Here is a 25994-nt window from a genome sequence, read left to right as displayed (position 1 = left end):
TATCTTGCTAATTTGGATCATGATTTATTCCTGCTCTCTGTTATGTAGTATTTTTTTTTATTTTATATCTTTTGTCTATTTGCTGTTTTTGATATATTTTATATATATTTTTTTAAATTATTGCCTCTATAACTGCCTGAGTTGTGTATTGATAAAAGTAATACATACAGTATATTGTGCAAAAAAAATAATATTCTCTACTTTCCAAACGTTTGCGGTTGTGGGTTTAATTTTGAAGGCGCTCTCCGGATGCTCGGTGTTTTATTTCCCGCTCTTGACTCTGCTGTTATGGAAACGGGAGTGGGCGGAGCTTGCTGGTGCCATTCGACTCCGGGCTTGATGCGGTGATGAAGACTTCGGTGACCAGCTTACTGTAGTCAGCCCTACGAGATACTTTAGCGCACAACTTTTAATACCCGCTGTGCGACCAGTCCGTCTGCGGACTTGCCCGGAGAACAAACCAGACATTTTCCCGGAGTTTCTGCCAAATTCTGCCTGTTTTAATCCAGGCCAGGCTAGACGTGTCGCGTTAACATCCCCACCACCACCTTTTGTGGATTTTTTTTTTCCCCCCACCTCGCAGCCAAAACAGTCTGGTGGTGCTGAAGGAGAGAAAAGGAACGAAACACACTTGCTGGACTGTTTCTCCCGAACATGACAGGAAAATGTGGAAGCAGGTATGAACCGGCTGATAATGAGGATCATCTCTGCCACTACTAACACACATGCAGCAGTGAGGTGCCCTGGTTGCGGTTTGAGCCTGCTCGGTCATCGAGCTGAGGGGTAGAAGAAATTGGGAGAAGAAGGAGAAGAAGAGGTGTGGAGCACAAAGAGCGTTTTAAAGCCGAGGAGACAACAAGTTTGAAGCATGCAGCTGCTGTGCTGACAGAGGACTGAGGTGGGAGAGAGGAGCTGCAACACTGGTTTGTTTTTCTGCCTGGTCAGACTTTTCACCACTACACAAAGTTGGACAATCGAGAGAAGTTGCAACTCTCCAAATTTAAAGAGCAGCTATAGGTGCTTTACGTCCACACTCACACAGCCAAAGTGTGTCTCTCCTACTGCAGTGTTTTGACCACAGGCTCTCTGAACTGAAGTCCACTTTAAATGCGGACTGGTTTGCGGTCATTGAGTGCACAGCCGAGCCGCCAGTGCCACTTGATTTCTGATTCAAGGCAAAGCAGAAGTCGGTTCGTTTTCTTCCATTTAGCACCAGCACTATGGAGCTGACATACTGGAGCATTGTCCTGCTGGGCTCCATCTTCCTGGACTTGGCTCTACTGGCTTCTGCAGAGGAGGGTGAGTCTGGAGTTTTCCTTCAAAATGCTGCTGAGACTTGCTGTCTGTAGTTGCATGGCTGAGTGAGATGTCCAATTAGTATTGCATGCTGTTCTTTTTAACTAAAAGAAGTGTAGTCAAACCACAAGATGATTTAAAAGCATTTAATGCAAGGATTAGGTAAGAAATAAACCCAAATCTCAGGCGAATAGTCGGAAATATGGCAGGATATAGGGCTGCAACTACTGTATGCTACAGTCATATCATTAATCCCACCATGGAAGTGTTTAGGGCTCTAGAGCTAATCGATTTGTCAACTATTAAATTAAACAGTAACCATTTTGATAATCGATTGTTTTGAGTCGGCTTTCAAGAAAAAAATATTGGCCTACAAATTCTCTGATTCCCCAGCTTCTTAAATATGAATATTTTCTGGTTTCTTTAGTCCTGTATGACAGAAAACTGAACATCTTGTGGACAAAAACAAGACATTTGAGGACATCATCTTTAGTTTGGGAAACCCAAACAAATTTTCACTGTATTCTGACATTGTATGGACTTGACTAATTGATTAATCAAGAAAATAATAAACAAAAAAACAACAAAGCAGTTAGCTGCAGTCCAGGAAGCGTTTATAAATTGTGATCTTCCTCTTCTTTTTCTTCTCACAATGGGCTATTTATATTATTTTAAAAGGGTTTCACCACAGTGTTTACAAAGAAATTACAAAAATATTGTTTTTTATCCCCCTGATATCTTTAGGAAGACCATTTCTATGACCAGCCACTATTAGTTTTCACTTTTTAGAGCTGCAACCATTAGTCAGTTAATCAGTCAAAAGGAGATTAGTTTCCAAGTGTTTTGATAATTGATCAATCATTTGGATTATTTTTCAAACAAAAATATCAAACATTTGTTTTTTCCAGCTCCTTAAATGTAAGAATTTGATGCTTTTCTTTCTAATTTATGAAAGTAAATGAAGACTCTTTGGTTTTGCAACTGTTGGTTGGACAAAAGACGTCTAAGGTGATGTCCTTAAATGTCTTGTTTTGAGCACAGCCCAAATATGCTCAGTTGTTCATTATAGAGGACTAAATAAACCAGAAAATATTTACATTTGAGATGCTAAAATCAGAGAATTTTGACTTTTTTTTTTCAGAAAAAAGAACTCAAAATGATTAATTGATTATGAAAATGGTTAAATAGTTGAACACTAACTGATTTATCAGCTAATCTTTGCAGTTATAGCAGGATGTGACTGCCACATCATTAATTAATAAAACTGTATGTTACAGACATATCATTAATCCTACCATAGAGGTGTTCATGAAATCTTTACATTCTTCTTGCAGTGGCCTATTTAGCTTATTTTGAAAAGGTTTCTTCCACACTGTTGCTAAAGAAATAACAACAATACTGGTTTTGCCCTCCTTATATCTCCAGGAAGGCAATATCTGGGACCTAGTCACTATTACTTTTCACTTTCAAGTCATCAAAAGGTTCCCAGGTGGCACCCTTGGGACCCTTAACGAGTTCACCCTAAAATCAATACAACAGTTGGTACACCGAGGCTAATATTGGGCTGATGTGGCTTCTGTGGGTTGATGTGGAGATCTAAGGGAGGCATTTTAGCTTTTACATTTAGCTTTAAGGGAAAACCTCTAACACCTTGTATCAAAAACATAATCTCGATCATAATTTATATTCCTTTCCAGCAGCAGACTTGACATTAACAGGCAAATTATCTTGGATCGGTTTTGTGAACCCTGGAGGGACAAACAAGACAGCCTTGAAATTAGCTGTCCCAATGTTAAAGGAAATGAGGGTTTCAAATTGTCTGTTTTTCACAGAAGAGTATAGCCTGGCATCATCAGCATAACAACAGGGCTGGTTTCTGGGTAATTTGCTTAATGCAGAGGTGGAACACTGAGCCCCATTGACAGATCAGAATCAACTCCTGCCACGTCTGTTTTTTTGTGACAATAATGGGCAAGTTTCAGTGCTGTGGAGTGAACTAAATACTGATATGAGTTTATTAAGTATGCTACTGAGACACCTTTCTATAAAATCTCTGATAGAAAATGGTCTTTTGAAATAATAGGCCCCTGCTTTACAGAGGATCAAAGGATCACAAGTGGGTTTCTTAAAGAGCTGTTGAATTGCTGGGTTTTTAAAAGTACCTTACTGCAATAAAAAGTACCTTACTACTGTGCATGCTGCATGCTGTTGTGTTCCTGTGAAGGACTACTCTTTATTCTCCATCAGGCTTTTTCTGGTTGATTGTCTGTGTTGCTTTATATGCAGCTGCTTATGGTGGTGTGGTTTCATTGTGCCATGTTTTCTAGATGTCATTTCCCCTCACTAATAGGCAGAGGTGGCAAAAGAACACATTTTTTACCCAAATAGAAATACAGATACTTGTGGAGAAAAGCAGAGTTCAACTTATTCAGTCAAGTAAAATGAAAAGGTAGAGGCTCTAAAATGTACTCAAAGTATAAAAGAAAAAAATAACCCTCTGAAGGACATTTCTACAGACTGTATCTGTGCAAGGCTAACATCACCTTTTCTCAGTGGTCAAGTTTTCCTCTCTGTCTGGTTTTTCTCATTACATCTTTTACTTTGTTTTTGTCTTGTTACGCAATGACACAAAAGAAAAATAATAAATAATGACCCCCAAATTCATTAAAACAAAAGGAACAACTCTGTTTTGAAAATGTAAGGAGTACAAAATTACAAGTACAGATATTGGTGCTGAAATGTAGGGAGTAAAAGTAAATACCTTCCGAAATAGAGATAAGATCCAGTCCAATGTTGATATCAGGGCCGGGCATTAATATACGGTGTATATCAGCACTTTACACAAACGACACAAGCTTTCCAGATGTTGTAAACTGACTGGATGTGCATCATTAACCGACAGGGAACATATTGCCACTAAGTTAAAGTTCAGTATCAGCCTCATGGAAAATTACTACTAGTACTACTACCAACTACTAGTACAACTACTACTACTGCTGCTATTACTACTGCTGCTTGTATTAGTATCCTTATTCAGGTACTGGAATCGAATCAGAACTGAAAAAAGTGGATTGGTACATCTTGAGTCAGAAATATAAATAACTCAAGTTAAGTACACCTGAAAACAGATACCTGAAAACTCTACTACTCTACAGTAACAAAGTATTTGTACTTTGTTACTTTTCACACATGCTTTTTGGCCTCACAAGAATGGACATATATACTATATACGTTGTTAAACAAAACATCGACAAAGTAGTCATTTCTCTGCCTAATTCCCAGTGTTTTGTTACTAAGAAAATAAATCTGCCATGAAAACAATGAGCACTTTAACAATGAAACTTTTTCCCAAGTATGTTCATTCCAATCAGAAGTTGCTGTAAACAGGAACACCATGAACATGCATGACCAAACATATTCTGTGGCAGGAACATGAATCTGTCAACTGGCTCTGGTTTGAGGCTGGGCGCCATATCCGCTGCTGTTAAATGCCCTTTCTTGGAGGGGTGGACTTGCAGTGTGGCTCCCACTGTAGACTGTACAAACACATGGATGTTGTGTACAGCATGTGACACCATCACCCATGGTTTTCTGATGGGTGTTTTGAAGCCTGAGTATACCGCTTGTATGTACACACCCATCAAAAGAAGATGTTAAAATACCGCAGCTACTGAGAGCCTGAATGCTTGCGGGAAAAACCATGTTGACTTTAAGAGAGAAATTTGGGATTTTCCCGGGCACTTAACATTTGGTCAGAGCTCTCTGGCAGCTAGGGTTTAGACCTTTAGAGGAACTGTAGCGTCTTCTCCAGCTGCTGTGGATGCAGGTTCCACAGCTGGGACCAGACCGCTCACTTAACTTTCAGTTCACCAGTCCTTTTCTCTGGAACATAACATAGGCTTAAAGGAATAGTTCGGACCATTTTATTTGGAGTAGTATGAAGTACTTAATCAATAGTTAGTTTATTAGTGACAGTAGGTGCCAGTCAGCATGCCTACAGTTTAGAGAAGTAGAGAAGAGTACCAGCATGGAAGCTAAGCTATGTACTGCTGTGTGCCACTTGTAAAAAGGTCCACATCAAAAAATCAGTATCAGTTTAAGTATACGGTAAATTTAAAATGTTTTCGCTGCTTTACAGTGTAGTCAGACAGACTTTTCAGACAGGAAACTGCTGTAATAATTAGACAAATATTGCTCTCTCCAAACCAGCCAAACACCATAGGGGAAATCATCAACCAAACACGGGAGTTGATGGTCTACCGGTGCTTCAATTGGTTAAAACACTGAAGTTACACAATAACTCAAACTAACAGATCAAGGCAGTGGTAGATCAGCAACTCCTGTGTTCTAAGCAGGAAAATTACTTTTGATTTTATGGAGTTTGGTTGGAGCAATATTTGACTCATACAACCACTGTTTCCAATCAGAAAAGACTATCTGACGTTAAAATGAAGCAGTGAAAATATTCTAAATAAAGCTCACGCTAATATTGATTTTTTTTTTTGGTGGAACTTTTCTAAATGCCTAGAATACCTTTTGTTGTTGACACTGTCCACAAGGGTACATTTCTTCACTTCCATGCTGGTTGATAATACACTAACTATCGATTGAAGTACCTCCTCAAATCCTCCGATCTACCCTTTTTACCTCAGTTCTGTGTATGGGAAGCGATCCCCAGCAGGCTTTTGGTAGCAGAATCATTTTGTCCCTTTAAAGAAAATCCGGAATAGTCTCAGTCGACTTGGCTCTGTTTTTGCCTTGCTGGTGTCCAAACAGGTGCAGTACAGGCTCGATGTGGAGACGGACATGTAGTCGGGAGCTGAGGGGTCGAAGCGCCTTGTCGACCGACCCCCGAACATCTGTGTCTTGCCAAGTGTGAACAAGATGTCTGGTTTGCGTGTCTTGGGTAATGGCCCGCTCCTCTGCCAGCCTCTGCCAGCACACTCTGGATCATCCTCCCCCTTGTTCTCCACCTAGTAGGGAATTCTGTAATGAACTGATGGGAGGGTAGATGAAGCTCACAGCTGCCAAATCTCTCCTCCTTTTCCAACTAAAGGATAAATGACTCACTTACACACACCACTTGCTCGTTCAGCGCATGGATCTCTCTTCCTTCTGTCTCCAGGAAGATTAAAACACGGACCTCTTGATCAGATAATTACTTTGGCTGGAAATTAATAGCGAGCTTTGGGTGGAAATTAGTGGCAAGGATGCACATGACGTTGCTGCATACACACACACAGAGAAAACTCTCTCTTCCTGGCCTTGCATTTAAAAAATGTATCATGTACAGAAAAGTATAACCAAGGCCAAACTGAAAAGGCGTAAGCTTTTTATCCAGTATTAATAATTCTCACTAATATCACCCTACTATGATTTTAAAACATATTTAACTTTATAAATGTAAGCTAAATGTTCCTTATCCTCCCACACACAGGCTCAACCTGTGAAGTACCCATCTTGTTTTTCTCATGCCCCTCTTTATTCCTTGCACATACTGTTTCTCTCTCTTACCAATGGCAAGATGCAGCCTGTGACAAAAGCACTGCAGTCTTTTCCACCTGTTCAGGTCCAGAGCTTAAACTTTTCGGCACCCATCTAGACTTACAGGACGTGTTTTCACCCAGGTGGACGACATATTATGTTGCATCTGATCTCCGTGGCTTGAAGACATTATTTGAGAGCCAGCACTGCTGGATCAGGTGTGTTATCATTTGAGTTCGGATAGTTTTGTAGGCTGTCAAAGTTAATACAACACACTGATTCAATGCTGTCACAATGTCACAGTTCTCAAAAAATGCGATTCAGTATTATGATTTATTGTGGGGTTTGTTCGCTTTTTAACACTAGACCATGGGAAAAAGTTGAATCATGAACTTATAAAGATGGTATAGCAAAAGTCTTATTTCCAAAATTTGTAGTTTTATTTCAGCAGCATAATTTCCATCCCGCATGTAAAAATAGTGAAGAAAATACTTTTTGAAGTAAACTGCTGCATTTAGGTGTTCCTACTCATCAAGCTAGCTATTAGATTAATAAATAAAATAGACAATAATATGTGTGCTGCCCTCTCCTCTCCTCTTGTTTCCATCATGTGATAGTTGTATTTTTTAAACCTATTGGGGAATTATTAGTTTTGACCCTTTGAGGTTGCTGTACAGACAGTGTGAAGTGTTGAGGCCAGAGTAGCAGATTGAGTTTACCTCTGAAGTCAGCAACTATTAGTTTGTTTCCACAGAGCAGGAATTATGTGCCTGAAAGTGTGCGCACACATCTTTTTATGTTAAGCACGTGAAGTAAAATTATCTGTTTGTTCAGATAATATTACCATGTTTGCAATGCTAATTTTTGATAGCGTATTAATGGTAATTCCCATGATGTTTTAGCATCAAGCTAGCATATTGAGCATTAGTGTTTTATAAAAATCGATTCAGGAATTTAAAAAAATGATTCAGGGACCATAAATCAAACTATTATGATACCTAGGAAAACTGATTTTTCTTTCCCAACCTTAATCCAGATGTGGCGCAATTTTCAGTCAAATTTCCAGAAAATGCAGGGGACCTTCAGTGACAAATAATTGACATTCTTCATGTATGTCATGATTAATTCATTAAGTCTTTTTCCATTGCACTTAGTAGCATTTTATTTTTAATAGTATATTGTTTTTTTCCAGTCAAATTTATTAACCTTTTTTGGGGGGATATTTGAATTCCCCCTCCCCCAGATTTCCTGTGTTTCCAGTGGTAAGATATAGCTGAAATTCTGTAGTTGATGTGTGACTGTCTGCTAAGCATTACTTTCAAGTAAAAGCAGTGTCTCTTTATAAAATTATTTATTTTTGGCTAGGAGGCTTGGACCTGGCTCTTATAGCTTTTACAGCATTGTAAATCCTTCTATATACTGGCAATCGGGAGTATATCATCTGCAATATGGTGTGTTACTGCAGCTGCTACCTCCTTGTATTTACAAATCATCTTTTTACATAGCGTGCAACAAGAGAGTGCATCTGCCAGTGTCATTTGTTTAGCAAAAGCCTGTCTGGTTGTTTGGGTGAAAAACACCAATAGCACTTTTCGGCTTCTGCTGATGGAGAGGGGTGAAGTGTCATCCCGTCTTTTGCAAACTTTGCACAAAGCAGCAGTGGTTTGTTGCATATCTCACCCTCCAAAACCAAACCAACTGTATACAAAAGAGTTGACATTAACATCTTTTGTTTGGCACGTGAAATAACATGCATGCAGCCTCCAGTCTGAAAAATGAGTTTGCACAACTACAAGTAGATGTGCCAGGGGCCAAGTGGGAGTGATGAGACAACAGAGTAATAAATTCACATTTCCATTAGAGTTACATGATTTAAAACATATTGTAAATTAAAAAAAATACCACCATACATATTGGGAAAAAAAAGCCTAAAATCTGATATATTGCCCTGCTCTAATATGAGTGGGTTGACACATATGCCCAAATTTTCCCACCAGCACAAGCTCTCTGAAAATCTTTATACAGTACTGTTGATTGGTAAGTGGATGGGTGGAAGCAGCAAGGGAAGCCAATGCACATCTGTATCTTGCCTTAAAGGGATAGTTCAGATTATTTGATATGGGGTTGCATGAGATACTTATCAATAGTAAGGGTCTAACCAACAGTAAATGGCGGTCTGCATGGCACCAGTTTGGAGAAGCAGAACGGAGCACCAGCACGGTGGCTACAATACCTTTTGTTGCTGACCCTGTCCGCAGCAGTTCATTGGTTCTCTTCTGTGCTGGTGCCCCTCTCTGCTTCTCCAAACTGGGGGTGTGCCAGTCAGCATCTGCTGTAGCTAATACACTTATTGATAAGTACTTCATAACCCCCTACTTGAAATAATCTGAACTATCCCTTTAAAAGAAATACTGCGACACTCACCGGTTGCTCATATCAGCTAAAGAACATGTGACGGGCTTCCTCTTCTATATGGAATTAAACAAAACATTCAGGGCTCAGATTTATGTAACCTGCTGATAGATGTTTTTAGGCCAGAGGCAAGATTTACATCAACCCTCTAAAAAGGCTCAAAAATGGTGACATTACCGCTTTTTTTTTCACAATCTGTCTGTCTGTTTATTCTTTCACCTCCTGCCTCCTCCTTGCTAAAACTAGCGCGATGAATAGCATAAATGCCTCTCAATCTAAACTAAAACTCACTAAGTGTCTCAAATGCAGAAAGGATGTTTTTATCTCAGAGGCCTTACTTGAGCCTCAATCCCTTCTTTCACAGACATGTAGCCTTTTCTTTTGCTACTCTTTCCACGTCCTCTGTCTCCTTGATGTTTGACTGGTGCTATGCTGTTTTCTCTTGCTGACTGTCTCCCCTGCCGTGGAAATGTGGATCGTTTCCCAGAAATCCTTTTAAACGGAACCGATTTTTATAAGAAAGGGATTTGCATTTAAAGCAACCTCCCCCCTCTCTGAAAGCCTGTAGCCCATCATCCTCAGTACCTCAATCCGATGATTAGCTTCCTCAAGAGTTAAACAGGCATCCGAGTGCCACAAGTACTCTCAGTCCGTGTCTCTCTCCCTTTTTCCCCTCCTCTCGTGCCGAGAAGGATGCATATGGCAGCGGGGGAATTGCAGGTGGATGATAGTTTAGCTCACTGAGAGGATACACCCCCAGCCCATACATCCATGTCAGGCATTCACTTTGGAGAGCCAGTCTGTCCTCCACCCACACGCTACTCTCTGAGAGTGGGACACAATGGGGACAGGCTGCAGCAGAGAGGGAATGAGGCCACAGCCTATCAGCCATAAGCACCAAGGAGAATGGCACTTTTAGAGGGATGGGGGTTCTCTTTGAAGTGAGTCAAGGAGAGATGGGGAGACCGGCGTGAGTCAACGAAATAGAAAGAGCAAGTACAGCGAGGGCAAGGAGGGTGCAAGCATGTGCACGTCTGCACACTGCATAATGAGCAAAGTAGGTGTATTGCCTATTTGCATTCTGTAATCACATGCACCTGGGGCCAGATGTGTGAGATATATGTGATGGGGATGAATATGCGATTATAACAGAGGGATTAAAAGGCCTTTAATTGGGAGACAACAACTGAGAAGGAGCTATTTATCTCAGGTCCATCTTTCTCATTTATCTTGCATTCTAATCACAGCTGTTATTTGAAGCATACGGAGCTTTGTGTTGGGGAAAAGAATCTTTTGTGAAGCGCTTTCTCCATGCCATTGTTGCCTTGCAATGTTTTTGTCGTTACATTCAAAAATAGACTGAAATCTTGCAGCAAGGGGGGAAAAAAGCAACATGAGGCTGGTGAGATGTCTGAGGCTGGATGTGCAAGAATTGATTAAAAAAAGCAACCTTGATGTAAAAAAAAAAATTCTCAGCTTGAAGCATGCACCATCAGTAGAGTTGATTCGATTTGAGTCTGGGATATTTTCCTCCCTGCGTCACAGGTTGACCTACATCTTCTGTTTGATATGCCCGTTTTAAGTTAAAATGCAATTCACTCTGTTCGACGACAACCTAGAGGACACCACATGTACGTGTTTTTGCTCCCACCTTCATGCTTGCGCACGGCTTCAGCATGTCTCCCAGGGCCTGCTTTCATATACCGCATTGAACCAAGTGGGCTCTCTGCTATGTATGGCATAACAGAGACATTCCTGTGTGCTAGCTGCCCTCCTACAGCTCGCACACAGCTAAGAGCTTTAAGAGGGAGTCATGCTCCAAAAAGGAGTGGGTCAGTTCAGTTAAAGAAGCTTTAAACACCTTTGTTGGCAGCTTGGTATCTTGTTTCTAAGAGGTACTGAAAGCAAAATGTGCCTCCCCTCATATTCTTCCATATCACCATTACCGATTGCTGTCCCCGCTCAACCCTCTGCAATCATGGGAGAAGAGCCATTGTGCTATCGAACACAGGCTATTTTTCTGAGATTGGACAAAAGTGCGGTTTTGAAATTCACAAACAGTTTGTAAACTACTGATTTCACTCCTTGCTGAAAGCATAATACGGCTGGCTGGGGAAGGAAAATGATGCTCTTTGTACTCTAACAAATGGCCTCACATCCAAAAAATGAGTCTATCTTTATACTGGATATATCGGTCACTGCCACACAAACACTCACTCCCAGGCTTGTTGGAGCAATGCATACCCTGATGAAGAGAATCAGCTCTCAGTGTTTCTGTTGTCGCTCGAATATGAAAAGGCGTGATGTGTCAGAATAAAAGAGAAAATTCTCGCAGAGAGTCTGTTTTCTTGTATCTCTACTTAGATGTGTCAATCCTTAGATGGTTTATTTAGCTGGAGTCTGCACTGTTAGCTTCAAGCTGTCCACCTCCCACAGCAGATTAGTCACTGAAAGCTCTGTGTGTGTGTGTGTGTGTGTGTGTGTGTGTTAGTGTGTGTGTGCATTTTTCTTCTTCGGCAAGATTTTTTATTCACCCCCCAAAATGAATTGTAGATTCTGCTTTAGTAAAGGCTTTGATAAAAACTCTGTTTTAAGTACAGCAGTCGACGCTTTTGGGGCTCATTGAGAGTTCGAGTTCGTTAGATGCATCACAGCAGTAGATTCAGCTGTGTGGATTTTTCATCAAGCCAGATTTGAAATAAGATAGGTCACCTGTCATAAAGTACTTCATAAAAGTTCACATTTCTGTGCCTTTTCTACTCTGAGGAATGAAACTTAATGTTACTGCTGCAGCTTTACATTGCTCAATTCTGTAAGAGAATGCACACACTAAAGGGATTGTTTTGATTATTTGATTATATGAAGTACTTACTGATAGTCTATGTATACTCCCAGTTTTGAAAAGCAGGGAGGAGTACACAGAAGGGAAGCTATGAACTCCTGTGGACAGGGTCCAGCTGAAAGTGAAAAAGGTTACACTATATTTAGAATATTTTCACTGCTTCACTTTTTCATTAGACAGTCTTTTCTGACAGAAAACCACCATTCTGTATCGCTCTCTCTTGTCCAACCAAACTTCATAGGTCAGTGATGTTACCTCACAGAACACTTTAGTTACTGGTCTGCCACTCTCTCCATTTGTTAGTTTGTGTTATTGTGTGACATAAGATTTATATAACAGCAGTTTTCCATTGGGAAAGGCTGTCTCATGGCAAAGTAAAGCAGTGAAAATATTCTAGATTAAGTTCACACTTAAACTGACTAAAATACCTTTTGTTGCGTATCTCCACAGCAGTTCATTTCTAAGCTTCTGTGCTGGTGACCCTCTCGTCTACTGTAGATAATACACTGACTATATATTTTGATGTTGTAGCTCTATTAAATATCACTATCTTAAATATCATCCATAGATGAACGTGCACATTCAAATATTTTTAAGTGGATCCCAGTCTTTCTTTTCATGATCAAATGACACGAGACACAAAGATGCTAATAATTGATCTTTAGTTCTCTAGGTGGCAAACTATCAGGTCTAATTACTGGAAGACACAGCAGACACGGGGGTGGCAGAGTCTCCTGCTGGTTAGGAAGATCATCCCAGATTTCTGTGCCCTGCAGGGGTGCCAGGCTATGAGTGACCCTTGACCTCAGGGCTCCTTGTGGACTAGAGAAGACAAGAAGATGAATATCCTCTTGAAGGATTTGAGAAAGTGTTTGAAAACAAGCACATAACCTGTTCTTTTCCGTGGTGCCTCTGCCGTGATGACACACAGCTCAGCTCGGCTTCACAGAAGAGCAGCTGCCTTCAAGCCACCTATAAAGGAGACAGCAGCTTTAGGCTTGTTGGTTTGTAGAGGGCAGTTTGGACCACAGAGGGATGATATGTGATAGCTTGCAGATACAAAGCAGGGAAGTGTCTGTATGAAGTTGTCAGACCTGAATTTGGTTTGTGAGGAAAAAACACAGATGTATTGGCAGCTTTCCATCTCCGTTATGTGTAATTTTCCTTCCAAAGTGATAGATGATCTTTAATTTTTTTTCTGTCGCATAACAAGCTGAAAATGTGTGACATTTGTCTGTTTGCAGTCGAGCATGCAAATGTGGCGCTTTCTTCTTGCCAAGTCTGATCACAGGATCTAGACTGCTTGCTCTGATGTTGACTAGCACATCACCCAGATGATGAATCAATGAGCAGAGGATCATTTCCCAATGTAAACGTCTTTTCTGAGTAGTGTGGCTTTGAGTTTTTGTGTAGCTCATTTTCTCTTCGACGCTGCAGTTGCACAGAATGTAGCCTTTGACAGCAGCTAACAAAGTAAAACCTTTTACCAAAAGCATGTCTGTAAAAAAACGGGATCACAGAAATTGTCTTTTTAAAGACCAAAGTGCTAAAATGTACTGTGCAGCACACATCTGTTTACTGAGGCACTTGCCTTTCAATCTTGTAGAATCAAGGTCTCTGGAAAGAAATAATAAATGTTTTTTTTTGTTGTTGTTGTTTTTTTTTTTTTTTTAACTCAGAGGAGGTTACAGCATGAGTTTTGAAAGTGTGACATGCTCATACAAAAACAAGGAACACCCGTCGTCGTGTGTGCATGTAAGTAATATTGTAGAATTAAAGTCACTTCCCTTAATTCAGGCAGACTCCAGCAGACTCACTATGTACATAAAGATGAATGATAATGATGTGTCTGGCTAGACTAGTCAATACATGTGACCCACATTTCAAGCTACTCTCTTCCTCCTGTCTACAGCTGCAGGTATGATTTAGTGTAGGAAATTAAAGTGGATACAGAAATTTTAGAAAATATTGAATATTGGTGGAGAAACTGTGATGTCTTTGTATTAAGGCTGCACAGATGATGGAAATATTATTTGAAATTGCAGTGCAGCTAAGTGCAATATCCAATTTACAGAGGCTGCATTTTTTTTCCCAAGGATAAATGAAAAAGAGATGTCCAGGTCTACAAATCTTGCTCTCCAGATGTACATAAACATGTTTGTTTAGTAAAGACCCCAACAAATGTCACACCATCATGATTTTTATTTTTTTAAATGTAAATTGTGATGCAAAAATGATTGTTAATCACATTGCAATCACAATATATGTCACAATAATAACAGTCTGATTTTTTTTGCACATCACATAGCCCTACTTTGTATATTGATTTAAGGGTGCATTTTAGACATTTAGTTGATTTAGAAGAAGCATGTGGCCTATCATGTCTTGTCATCTGAGACCAGGACATTGAGATGAAGAAATAGAAAATGATAAGCGAAGAGAGAAAGTTATTATATTAGTAATAATAAATCAAGAATGAAAAATATTTAGAGGGGATAAATGTTGTAGGTAAACCTGCAGTGATCAGCCAGTTAGTTGATTGATAGGAGATTAACCAGAAACTATTTTGAATAAAAAACTTTTGCTAGTGCCAGAAATAAGAGGACTTGATAGGGGTGGGATAAAAAAGTCCATTCGTGATGTAGACAATTGTGTATCAATTCACAATTGTCAAAAATCAAATTTCTAAAGAAAAAATAACTAGCATTTTCACAATTAAATTAGCCTCCAGGTTGCAGTGGAAATGACCCTAAAACTAATAGATCACCCACCAGTGGTTTGTCTTCTTTCTAATTGTGCATAATTTTTAGTGTTACAGTGCCATGTATTGAAGGCAACATGGTTTTTGTAAATGCAGAGGTTTTGAGTAGTGCAGTACACCCCCCCTCCCCACCCCACCCAAAAATATAATGATTTGATCAAGACGAAATGTCTTCTTAAGTTTCCCTATGTAATTCGTTCCTCTTCTTAAAGGATTCTGTATCAGGATGCCACCAGGGACTTGGTGTAGCCTGCAACAATGTTCTCAAGAAGCCTTTCAGTTTTTCACAGAGTCGAGTTATTTTTGAAGAGGGCTCCAGAAAGTGGTGCCCATAATTGGAAGTAGCGGGAGGTGAATTCACTCAGTGGCAGATCAATATTCCAAAGAAGCTGAAATATGCTGTAAAGCAAGGCAATTTAATCAATCATACTGTATGAGAGATAGTGTGGGGAATTATGTGTTTAAAGCCAGACATTCTTAAATGTGTCTACTTAGAGCTGAATTAACAGTATGACCAGAAAAAAGAGGCAAGATTCTGTTCCTCACTTGCTTCCTGTTGGGAATTAAATGTTTAAATCTATTGCTTTCATTTCTGCTTGCCAATATTAGTCAGTTCTTGTTGTGGAACAGCAAACACACCCTATAATAACAGTCTAATCTGTTGTCAAACAGCCATAGGTGGCACCTCTCGGTAGATGATGTTCATTTTTCATCTCTTGGTGTCTCTTCGGGGATATCTTTGGCCTCGCTGCTATCTGAATTTTTGTTTGTCTGAGGGAAAAAGGTTGTTTGAGTCCAAGATGCACAAGTGCTGCTCAGCAGTTAACACCACAGGTCAAAACTCATTACTTGTAGGCGGCGATATAAAAAGGCACAGAATGAAGTCGACGTCTCACATCCTCTTAACCTTAACCTCTCATTTTATGTGAGGCTCCAAACTCTTTATACCACTGCGATTAAGTAAATATTCACTTTGAACTTGTGCGACTTGAATAATGCAACAGTGTTTCCTTCCACTTTACCACGATTAATTAAAAAGGAATGGCAATGAATCATAGATGCACCTTTGGATGCTGCTACCTGTGTTAATCAACATTTGTTTTGTTTCAACACCAGAGAGACACTTTTTGTTAAATCCTCTCTTCTTAGAAAAGATTAAAAAGGTGATTTGCCTGGGGATCTGAGCATATGTTAGGGAGAACAACAACTAGAAATCAGAATTGTTCCAGTGTTGTGGAGAATTTATCATTAGCTAAGGAAGAAAAAGTCCTCTGACCTCTCAAACATGCTCTCCAGTTTGATCTCTTGGACAAAAGACCCATTAACACCCACTAACATTTTCCTTTTGTCTTCAATGGGAAAGGCTACAATCAGCATTTAGTCCCAGGTCAAATGACTCTGCAGTAGAGTTGGGCTGATGGACGATATCATTGTGATGCCTGACAGTCAGACAGACCATTGAGCCCTTTACCATTGTAGCATCATGATGTGTATTTGAAGCTGCCATGAGGCAGGAGTTGTTGGTGAAGTTCGGTTTTTGACATGTGGGAGAGGAAATAAAAGGAAGCTGTTTCTGTTGTTAGTCTCCATTCATTATTTTCTTATTAAACCTTCCCAGTAAGGCAAACCTAAGACGTTTGGTTACATTGGCAGCAGCTGTGTTTCTTTTCTGTGGGCTGCTGAAAAGAAAAAGAAAAAAAAAACAAAATCATCATCTATTGAGATGTTTTAGTGTGGACATTGTCACGGGCCAGTTCTGTAGACATCAGCCAACCTAGTGTACAGTAGTCACAGTTATTTAGCGGCAGTGATGGAAATAGGGATGTAAATGATTAGGCCAATTATTAATCCATTAATCACCAATAAGAATCCAACCCATTAAAACTGTACTAATCAATTAATAATCGATAGTCTAGAAATGGCAGTATCTGTGCGTCACTTGAGATTGTTTTGTCTGGTGGAGCCATTTGTTCAATAAGGAAACTTAAAATTAAACTTAAAATGGTGAAATTAGAAAAAAAGAAAATGAAAATCAGAAAAAAAAACATGAATGTTTTGTATCTTATTAATTATTAGTTGGTTAATCAATTGCAAGCATTTTCTATCACTGGTTGAGGAAGTGCACACAGTTTGTATTCCTAAATGGAAACATGACACCCGAACAAACTCACTCATTTCCACAGCTTTTTGGTGGACACAGGAGAGACACTAAACTTCAGACCACAGAGATTCAGTGAGAAGCTACAAAAGTACTGAGAGCTGAGATGCTGATATTTTTTGAAAATGTCTTTCTTTCTGCTCTCCTGCACAGACATGAGTTGAGCCTTGGCTTTCCAGCAACACATCATTAAAAAAATAATAAAATAACTAAAACTACCATCAGTGGGAAAAGAGTCAGTCCCCTATTTTTAGCAGATTTAGCTGTGTTCAAAAAGCCCCACATATACATGCTAATTTTAGTGTAAAATTGGTAATACAAACTTCAGCTTGAACTATGACACTGATCAGGGGAAAACACAGTGGAAGTGATTGATATAATGATACTGTCCAATGATTCCCTGATGGCCGTTAAACCAAAACATTCAGAGGTCAGGTGTCTCTGCTGCACTGTACTTAATCCTCAGTGCTCTGGGTCAGACAGTTTCACTCACAGCAGCAGTGCATCTTTGGTTTCTGTCCAGTATGAAGCTTCCTCCCTAACTGGGTCACATCCTGTCCTGGGACAACAGCCCAACCACAACAGCACATATTGATATGCGTCCCGACAGGCGAGAAAAAGAAAAGAAAGTGTCAAACATTAACACCTTTTCTTCATCCCACCTTCACTTCTTTCATGTCACTTCTACAATAACAATGCTCTTAAAGTAGCCGAGCTCATCCACATGTGCAGCAAGAGGCTTTTGTTATACAGTAGACGAGGAGTTAAACAGCATCCTGCCTGGCTGCTGAGCACGTGAATCCCACCAAAATCAGGAGACGGGAAGTGGACAGGAACTACAGGAAGCTGAGGTCTAATCTCACTAGACACAACTCCGTCAAAGACACACAAACATGATTCACACATGCACCCACCACTCACAAAAACAATGCTGAAAAGTTGATACATGAAGGATTTTTTATTTTATTTTCATTTTCATTCTTCACCTGCACTATCATAGATAACCTGAGTGCCAAGGATGTCCACAATTAGCATTTTTAAAGATTAACAAACAATATTCCTTGCAACATGTGGTCAATAAGGCCTGGAGGATAATCACTCCTGCCATATAATGAATGTGATCATCTTCTGCAAAGGAATTATTTTAATACTCCCAAAAAACAAAACAAACTTCACTGACTTTTCTAGTAGCAGCTGTAATCCATCAAATTAATGTTAATGCAGACAACCTCATTAATTGCACCTATAGTTAACCATGTATGAATATTGGCCTCGCTTGTAAACAACTGCTGATGTTAATATGGAGAGAAAATTACCAAAATGACGGATTCCTTTAAAAGACAAAGTTCATTATTTTGCAAACCGACCTTATTTGCTTTCTTGTCAAGTGCCTCTCTCATGTCTGTATGATGAATATTAAGGTACTGTCAGTTAGTTTAGCACAAAGACTGGAAACAGTGGGAAAATGCTAGCTGGGAAGTACAGGTTTAAAGTCACAATATGTAAATTTTTAAAACCCTGTGGGTGTTTTGTCCAGTCCTAAAGTCTCTCTAATGAGCTGAAGAGTTGCTGGTAGGTGATTTGGACATACCAAGTCTAGCTCTTTCCCCCTGTTTCCAGTCTTTGTGCTAAGCTAAGCTAATGGTACAGACATGAGAGTGGAAGTATAAATATTTTCATCTAATTCTTGGCAAGAAAGCAAATACATGTGTGTCCCAAAGTGTTGAACTATTTCTATCCTTTAAATGTGAAACACGGAGGTATCAAATTGCCCGAGGCTCCAGAACATCCCATAAGCATGTCTGATTTCAGGGTTTTGGCTTTGTAAAATTTAAAACATGTGCTAGCAGTATCCCCTGAAACACACAAGGTTTTGAGTTATACCTGGAGGACAATAACTCTGCTATCAAGAAATGACTTCAGAACTGCAGGAATCAGGACAAACCTTCATGCACGAAAGCATGAAACGGAGCAGCTTTAAGTCTGAAGATGTGATGTAAATGGAAAGTATTGAGCGTATAGAAATACTATATAATGACATCAAGATGTTATCAGCCTGGCTTCATGTTCTAGCACTTAGAAAGAAAATAGACACAGAGCAAGTAGCTTGATGAACATTTTATACATTTGTCATCTGTAAATCCCAAACCTTATAACATATCTTCTTCTTATGTTCCTCTTTTTCATTATCCCTGTTCTTCCCCTCTGTCTCCATTTCTCTAGGTGTATGAGGGTAATTGGCACTCTGTTTCTTTAATTAAAATGAGGTCTAATTGTAGCCGAAGCAGGGCAAATGTTCTTAGGCCTATAATTTCCCTATCACACTCCAGAGCCACAGAGAGAGCGCAATATATGAAGGGAAAGAAAGAGTATGGAGGAAAGTAATGACCACAAAAGTGAAGAATTGTCAACGCAATCCGGTGCAAATGGGTTCTGCTCTCGAATTTGAGGTCAGTTGTCTAAAGCCTGAAGACAGCTGTATAGAAAATTAGGGTGTAATATATGCCGTATGGCCCCCCCTCTGTGAAAAGTACGGGGTCGAGTTTTACATTTCAAAAGAAAGCCGTGTACAACGCCCTCTATTGTTGTCTGCCTTTCATACAGAAAACTTAATACCTTCCCATCGCCAGTGTTTATCTGACATGGTTTAATGTTTAAAATAAAAACTATACGTCACTACTACTGATATCTGATATCTTCAGACCTGCCTCTCAGTGTCTTTGATTGAGGGAAAATGGCTAATTGTCTAATTATCATATTCACTGTCGTCAGACAACATTTTGTGATGGGAAACCGCTGTTATATAAGCTAAATACCGCTCTCTCCAAAACAACTAAACTCCATAGATGAAATCAGTAATTTTAACTTGCAGAACACGAGTTGCTGGTTGCTACTGTTGCATCGATTAGTTTGTTTGTGTAATTATGTGACTTTGGGGTTCTAAATGGATAGCTCGGATTCACCAAAGTCACACAATGACACAAAAAACCTAACAGACTGAGGCAGTGGTATACCAATAACTCCTGTTGAGTTGAATTACTGATTTCACGTATGGAATTTGGTTGGGCTGGAGAGAGTGATATTTGGCGTATATAACGGTTTCCTGACGATAGGAAAGCCTGTCTGACAGCAAAGTAAAGAGGTGAAAATATTCTAAATATAGCATACTGTTAAACTGATATTGATTTATTTCTTTTAGTTAACCCTTTTTTGTGTTGCTACCTTTCGATTCTGACCGTATCGACAGCAGTTCATTGCTTAGCTGCGGAGCTGGTGTATTATCTGCAGTAGATGCCTGTCATCTACTGTAGGTAATAAACTAACTATTAATAAGTAGCTCATACAACCCTACATCAAATAATCTGAACTATCTGTTAAAGATAGAACATTTTTCCATCATTTAAATTCCAAGGTTCACTCCTGGTCTTCTTGCCAGCGCCAGTATCAGTTTAGACTTCTCTAGTGTCTCCTAATGTGGGCAATTGTACTGTAATTACTGTACAATTGTTTGTTTTGGGTGTTAAATACGGCCAGATGACGAATTTTCATTGTTTCTACATTTTTCTAGCACTGGGGGCAATTTTCCGGCAGTGGGTGGCCTGCCGCTGTTGTAAGAATGAAGGGGAAACGCTGGCTTCCTCTACCAGGGCTTAAGTCTGAGTCTACTTCAGTGAAAGGCAAGGCCGTGCATGCACATAATAGAAACACTCACGCATCCTGTCTCATAAACCTTAATGATAGAGCACGATAAACAGTGATTACCATGCCTGGGGGGTTGGTGTTTCTTTTCCACTCCTCAAAAAAAAAAAAAATCACACCCTGAAAATCTCCATATTAAACAGAGGCAGGTGTGCATATGAGAGGTGGAGATGGGGCAGTCTCCAAACACGAGCCTGAGTATTATGGAGGTGTTTTTTTTTTTTTTTTAAATTACGCTGGAGTGAACTCGAGGTAGACTAAATGCAGGGAAAGCACCTTCCTGAACTTTGTCATCCAATTATCCTCCTCATCCACCTCTCTGCTCCTTTTTTTCCTTTGCTCTCTGCAGACTTCCTTTCTTCCTCTTTATCGCCTCAGATTGTTGTTGTAGAGCTGGTGGGCTTCTGTGGGTTTGAAGTGGAGGAGGGTAAGAAGTGAGCGTGCTTGTGTTTTCTTGCGGGGAGTTTGCATAGAGAGAGTAAAAATGAGTAGATTGTGAAAGAGAAACAGGTAATCTGAGGGAGAAAGTCACATTTACCTTTCAGTGTGGTAGAACGACGAACCCGCTGCATATGCAACCTGGAGAACTGGCGATGTCAAGTTGTTGCTTTTATATGCTGTGACTGAGTGGAGTCACCCAGATGCTGGGAGCAAGAAAATGACACTGAAGTGGAATGCAGTAAGAAAGAAGTCATCTGGCTGTGCAGCATTGAGAAGAGGAGCGTGTGTGTGAGAGAGAGGGTTGTTAACTGAGGAAATCTATTAAATTAGCAGGAGTGTGATTGAGTGATCATTGAAATCATTATGGAAAAGCGAGGAGATTCAGATATTTATAGATGACACCAGCTGTTTTCCACTTAAAATTTCACTGTTCATTATTTTGTATTAAAATGTGTTGCAGTCAAACAAGTTTTTTAATTTAAAGGACGAATCGCAGCGAGGCGAGAGGAGGATATATTTACTTATTTAATACAGTTATCAAAGCAATCTTTGGTAGTACTGTATTATCCTGTTAATTCATCCTGTTTATACTTCCTTGTAGAATTTATGAGTGTTGAGTGTAACTTTGGGTTTCACCGGTACAAGATTTTCACTGAATAGGAACCATCTTAGAAAATATAAGTTTCACGTTATATATACATATATTGTCGTTGTTATTATTATTATTATTAATAGTAGTAGTAGTAGTAGTTATTGTTGTTATCAGTTATCATCATAAATCTTGATATTAACCTTAAATATATATGTTTTAATGACACTAATGCCTTGAGTCCACTGGGTGGGTACAGTTATAGCTCAGCCTCTGTACACGGGCCGCATGCTCTACCAACTGCTCCGTCCTTCACATGGCTTTGTGCCCCGCCATCAGCGTTGTAGAAGCGAAGCTGTTTTGCTTGCCTGATTGTGTTGACTTGCTCAGATTCTCTTAATTTAGTCATTTTTCCTTGATTTGCGGGCTACATGGTTAAATAGGTTAGATTCTTTTTTGTCTGTTTTATGATCCCATATCTGTATGGAGTCTGTGCAGCTTGACACAGCATCCGTGTTCTTTCAGAAGTGGCGGAGAGCCACTTTTGGAATGTCCTGTATCGCCTCTGGTGGAATCACAAGCATTGTCTAGCATGGCCTTGATGAGCTGCGGGGCAGCAGCACAGTCGTAATGTGATGGGCTCGTGACCAGTGGACTCGAGCAGTAATATGGTAGAATTCAGTACTGAAGATAATCACTTACAGCACAGGATAACCATCAGTTTTCATACCATGGTGTATCATGGTGAGACAGTATACCACTGCAACCCACTTGCGGCTATGGAATGACTTAAAACAGTCTTTAGTCCGTGCTGAACAGAGCACACAGTATCGGATCTTTAACCAACACTTAAACATTCATTAGTGTTAAACAATGGCGTTTGTCTGTGGACTGCTACAGCTGTAACTTTTCATCTCAGTGGGGAGCGAGAGTCGGATTCTGCCTCGTATCATCCAGTTTTCTTGTGCCTTCATGTGTATTTCATTGGGATGTGGGTTGGTGAGTGGTAAATGTGATTGCCTCTCACTTTACAGAGGATCACAGAGATTAGTAACTGTAGGCGTTGCAGTTATTTTTGTAAAATACTACAAGTGTTGGTACAAAATATATTCATAGAGCACAAGGAGACCCTGACAGGCTTCATATCTACATAATGTTCTGTGTAAAAGCTTTCCTCCTGTTGCATGGGAAACTGATGATAATCATTAGCTGTTACATCACTGAACAGACCAAGAAGGTAACTTGGATACTGATATTAGGATTACACTGGATGAAGCACTGCTCTAATGATGGGAGATGAAATCTATTAAATGTAGAAGCGTTGCACAATATTGGATTTTTACTGATATCTGACATGCTGATATTTTCCAGCTCATTTTGGCCCGTTGCCAGTGCTGATACCAATGAATGCACATATTTTTTTTTCCACCTAATTACAGAGAACATCAAGTCTCTCTTGTAATGGAATTAACATATTATTATGCCTACTCTTATTATGATGGCCCACTGGCAGAGGCAGACGTTAAATACAATGCTTTTCAAAATGTACACATTCACTGGGCAAAACAAGCAAAATACTGTTGGCAGGTTTTTTTTTCACTGGCTCTGTCTCTCTTTGTTCTTTACAAATTTGTAATAATGATCAAGATGATGCTCTCAAGATGAGCAATTAAATTTGTAGTGCTGAAGGATCATATGACCAGACCAATGCTGAGCAATTATTGCAAACAGCAACGTAACTTTCTGTTTTAGACACTTCAGAAAACCTCCCACTCATTCACACATACACACATACACACACATACACACACACCTTTTTACATGTGCCTAATTGAAGCATCATTTTATCGGCCCGTCATATTAACAGAAATGTTTATTTTCGCCCGATATTGACATTTCATTTAAAGTCCGTTATCAGATGTTACCGATGATATGGTGATATTATCATGCATCCCTAAAATATAGCTATTTTTTTGTTTATGATTTTTTTTTTTTTTATCAATGATTCATCATCATTTTTCTGTTTTTTGTTTTTTTTTTCACAAATTTACATCACTATTTCCCAGTGTCCAATGTGATGTTTTCAAGTTGCTTGTTTTTTTTTTCATCAGCTAACTGTTCAAAACACAAAGATGATGAGTTAACAAAGATATAAAATCAGTAAAGTCTCACATTTGAGAAGCTGGACTCAAGTTACAATTGATTTTTTTTTTTTTTTATTAGCAAAATTGTTGACAGTTCCAGAAGATGGGAAACATACATTTCAATAGAAAATTAACATTTTATCTTTGAAAATCTAAAGCAAAAAGGCTCCCACACACTGTCTTCTGCACGTGCCATCCAAGGCTTTATTAACAATGTTACGGTACTGCAGCCTTCTTTAAGTCTTATACTTAATAACCTGGTGAAGGTCCCTGCATTGAAATGTTGTTAATAAAACCTTGGATGGCACATGCAGAAGACAGTGTGTAATTCAGTTCTTTTCCGTTGTATTGTAGTCGCATGGTCTTCTTCTACGCACCTGTCTGCTTAGAAAAGTTTTGCAAAAGCTTTGGTCTTTGATTTCGGAAAATGTAAACCAGGACTTTCTGATAGTAAATACCATCATTAAACCAATAGAAGAAATATTATTAAAGAGCTACAGGGTCATCTAACCTTCACATTTGTATGAATACAGATGGAATCAATGAATCTGTGAATTAAATTAGTCACTTTAATTGTGACAGGCCTAGGTTCAGAGCAGATGTTTTGGACAAAAAAGCAACATACTGAAGCAAGTAGGAGGTGGAAACGACACATTTGAAACAGTTGAGAAAAAACAACACATTGGCCTCTTCCAGGATTCAGAGAGACACAGTTTCCAGTTTTTTATGAATGTAAGAAAGTAATAAAAAGCATCTTTGAATCTTCACTTTCATTTTAAAATATGATTTCAGTGCATTTCAGGCACTGTTTTTATTTATATGTCTAGTTTTAGCCCAGATGTGATGGAAAAACATGCTAATACTTAGATAAACATGTAGAAACCAACACTGGGGAAAAATAAAACCATACTAGAAAATTAGGAAAAGAAATGGGGCAGATGTAGTTGTTGTATTTGTCTGTGTTTGTGTGTAGAGTGTTTATTAGTCGGGTTACGGGGTGCCAAGCTTTACTGTTGAGTCTTATACTGGGAGCCTAATTCAACAAAACATCTTAATAACCCCAATGATAAACTCACACTGAAACTCCCATTTCCTCCAGCATCCATTTTCATGCAGGTGCTCTCCTTGATCATGGCACTCTGGAGAGCCGCATTAAATCCTGTTTATTGGTAAAACCAAACTGCCTCACCCTTGAGATGAGCTTCTGCGGGGAACATGTAGGGCTCTAAAAGCCGGTCTGTGACAGAAACCTCATCCCATCAGTATAAACACTAGTCACAATTCAGCAGAGACGATCTGCAGAGACAGCGGGGAGGGGGGAAAAGATGTCCTCACATGAATGGTAGTCCCCTCACCCTAACCTAACTCTGCAGCGAGCTACATGCAGTTCAGGTGCCGGGTTTTATTGGGATACTGAATCATAGCAGAGCAGCTCAGATTGTGTGTGTGCCGGGCTGGCAGCCTGCCTCTCAAAAGATTACAAAAAATCAATTCTATTGTAATCACAGATCGTGACTGGGAGGGCTTAAATCTTTATAGACGTGTGTCTGTGTGAGTGTATCTGGTCGATTCTCTTGTTTCCAGCAGCTCGTTCTTACAAAGGCGGACTCTTTTCAGCAGGTTTCGGTGTGACCACAGGCATGAAGTGTCACTGGGAACGCGAGGGACGTAGAGGAAGGGAATTTAAACAAACATGAGACGAAAGACAATTTTAGGCTAGTGGGAATGTTTCTGTAGATGTAATTGAGTGGTGAAACTCTGTCTTCTCCCCTAATCCCAGTATAAGCCACAGCTGATACTTGGCAGAGACTTGAAATAGGTTTACTCTGTGATTTTAATACATTTATGTGTTTGTATGAATGTTGATGAGCTTTAAATGTGTCATTTCTGTGCCGTTCTACCAAATTGGTGCAAACTGCTGTCCAAAAAAACACATTTAAAAAGCATTTAAATGTGCAAATCTTACTTCTATTCATTCTATTATCTATTGAAATCCAAAATAAAAGAATATTTCAGATGTCAGCTTGATACATATAAAATCGGCATTTGTAGGGTACTTTGGGTTTGGAGGTGGTTATCCCAAATCCTAACCCCTAAATTTCAACATAGGAAAATAATACTAAAATTTTGTTAATTTTTGCACTGTTGTTTTTAAAAAGATCTTTTTG

The 25994-nt window shown here is 39.4% G+C and overlaps 1 protein-coding gene across 1 annotated transcript in view; it reads left to right on the top strand.

Moving 5' to 3' along the window:
* The first annotated feature begins 325 nt into the window (after positions 1 to 325).
* The window catches only part of LOC146318903 (ephrin type-B receptor 4a-like), a 50917-nt gene continuing 25248 nt past the window's right edge, over positions 326 to 25994 (top strand). Inside the window, exon 1 of the mRNA XM_084731114.1 lies at positions 326 to 1299. Coding sequence (XP_084587240.1) covers positions 1221 to 1299 — 79 coding nt within the window. The 5' untranslated portion in view covers positions 326 to 1220. The remainder of the gene's footprint in view (positions 1300 to 25994) is intronic.

Source organism: Lutjanus erythropterus, chromosome 11, assembly GCF_056507025.1.
Source record: "Lutjanus erythropterus isolate fLutEry1 chromosome 11, fLutEry1.hap2, whole genome shotgun sequence".
Lineage (NCBI taxonomy): Eukaryota > Metazoa > Chordata > Actinopteri > Lutjaniformes > Lutjanidae > Lutjanus > Lutjanus erythropterus.
The sequence above is the reverse complement of the archived record's forward strand: the minus strand, read 5'-3'. Positions and strand labels throughout refer to the sequence as shown.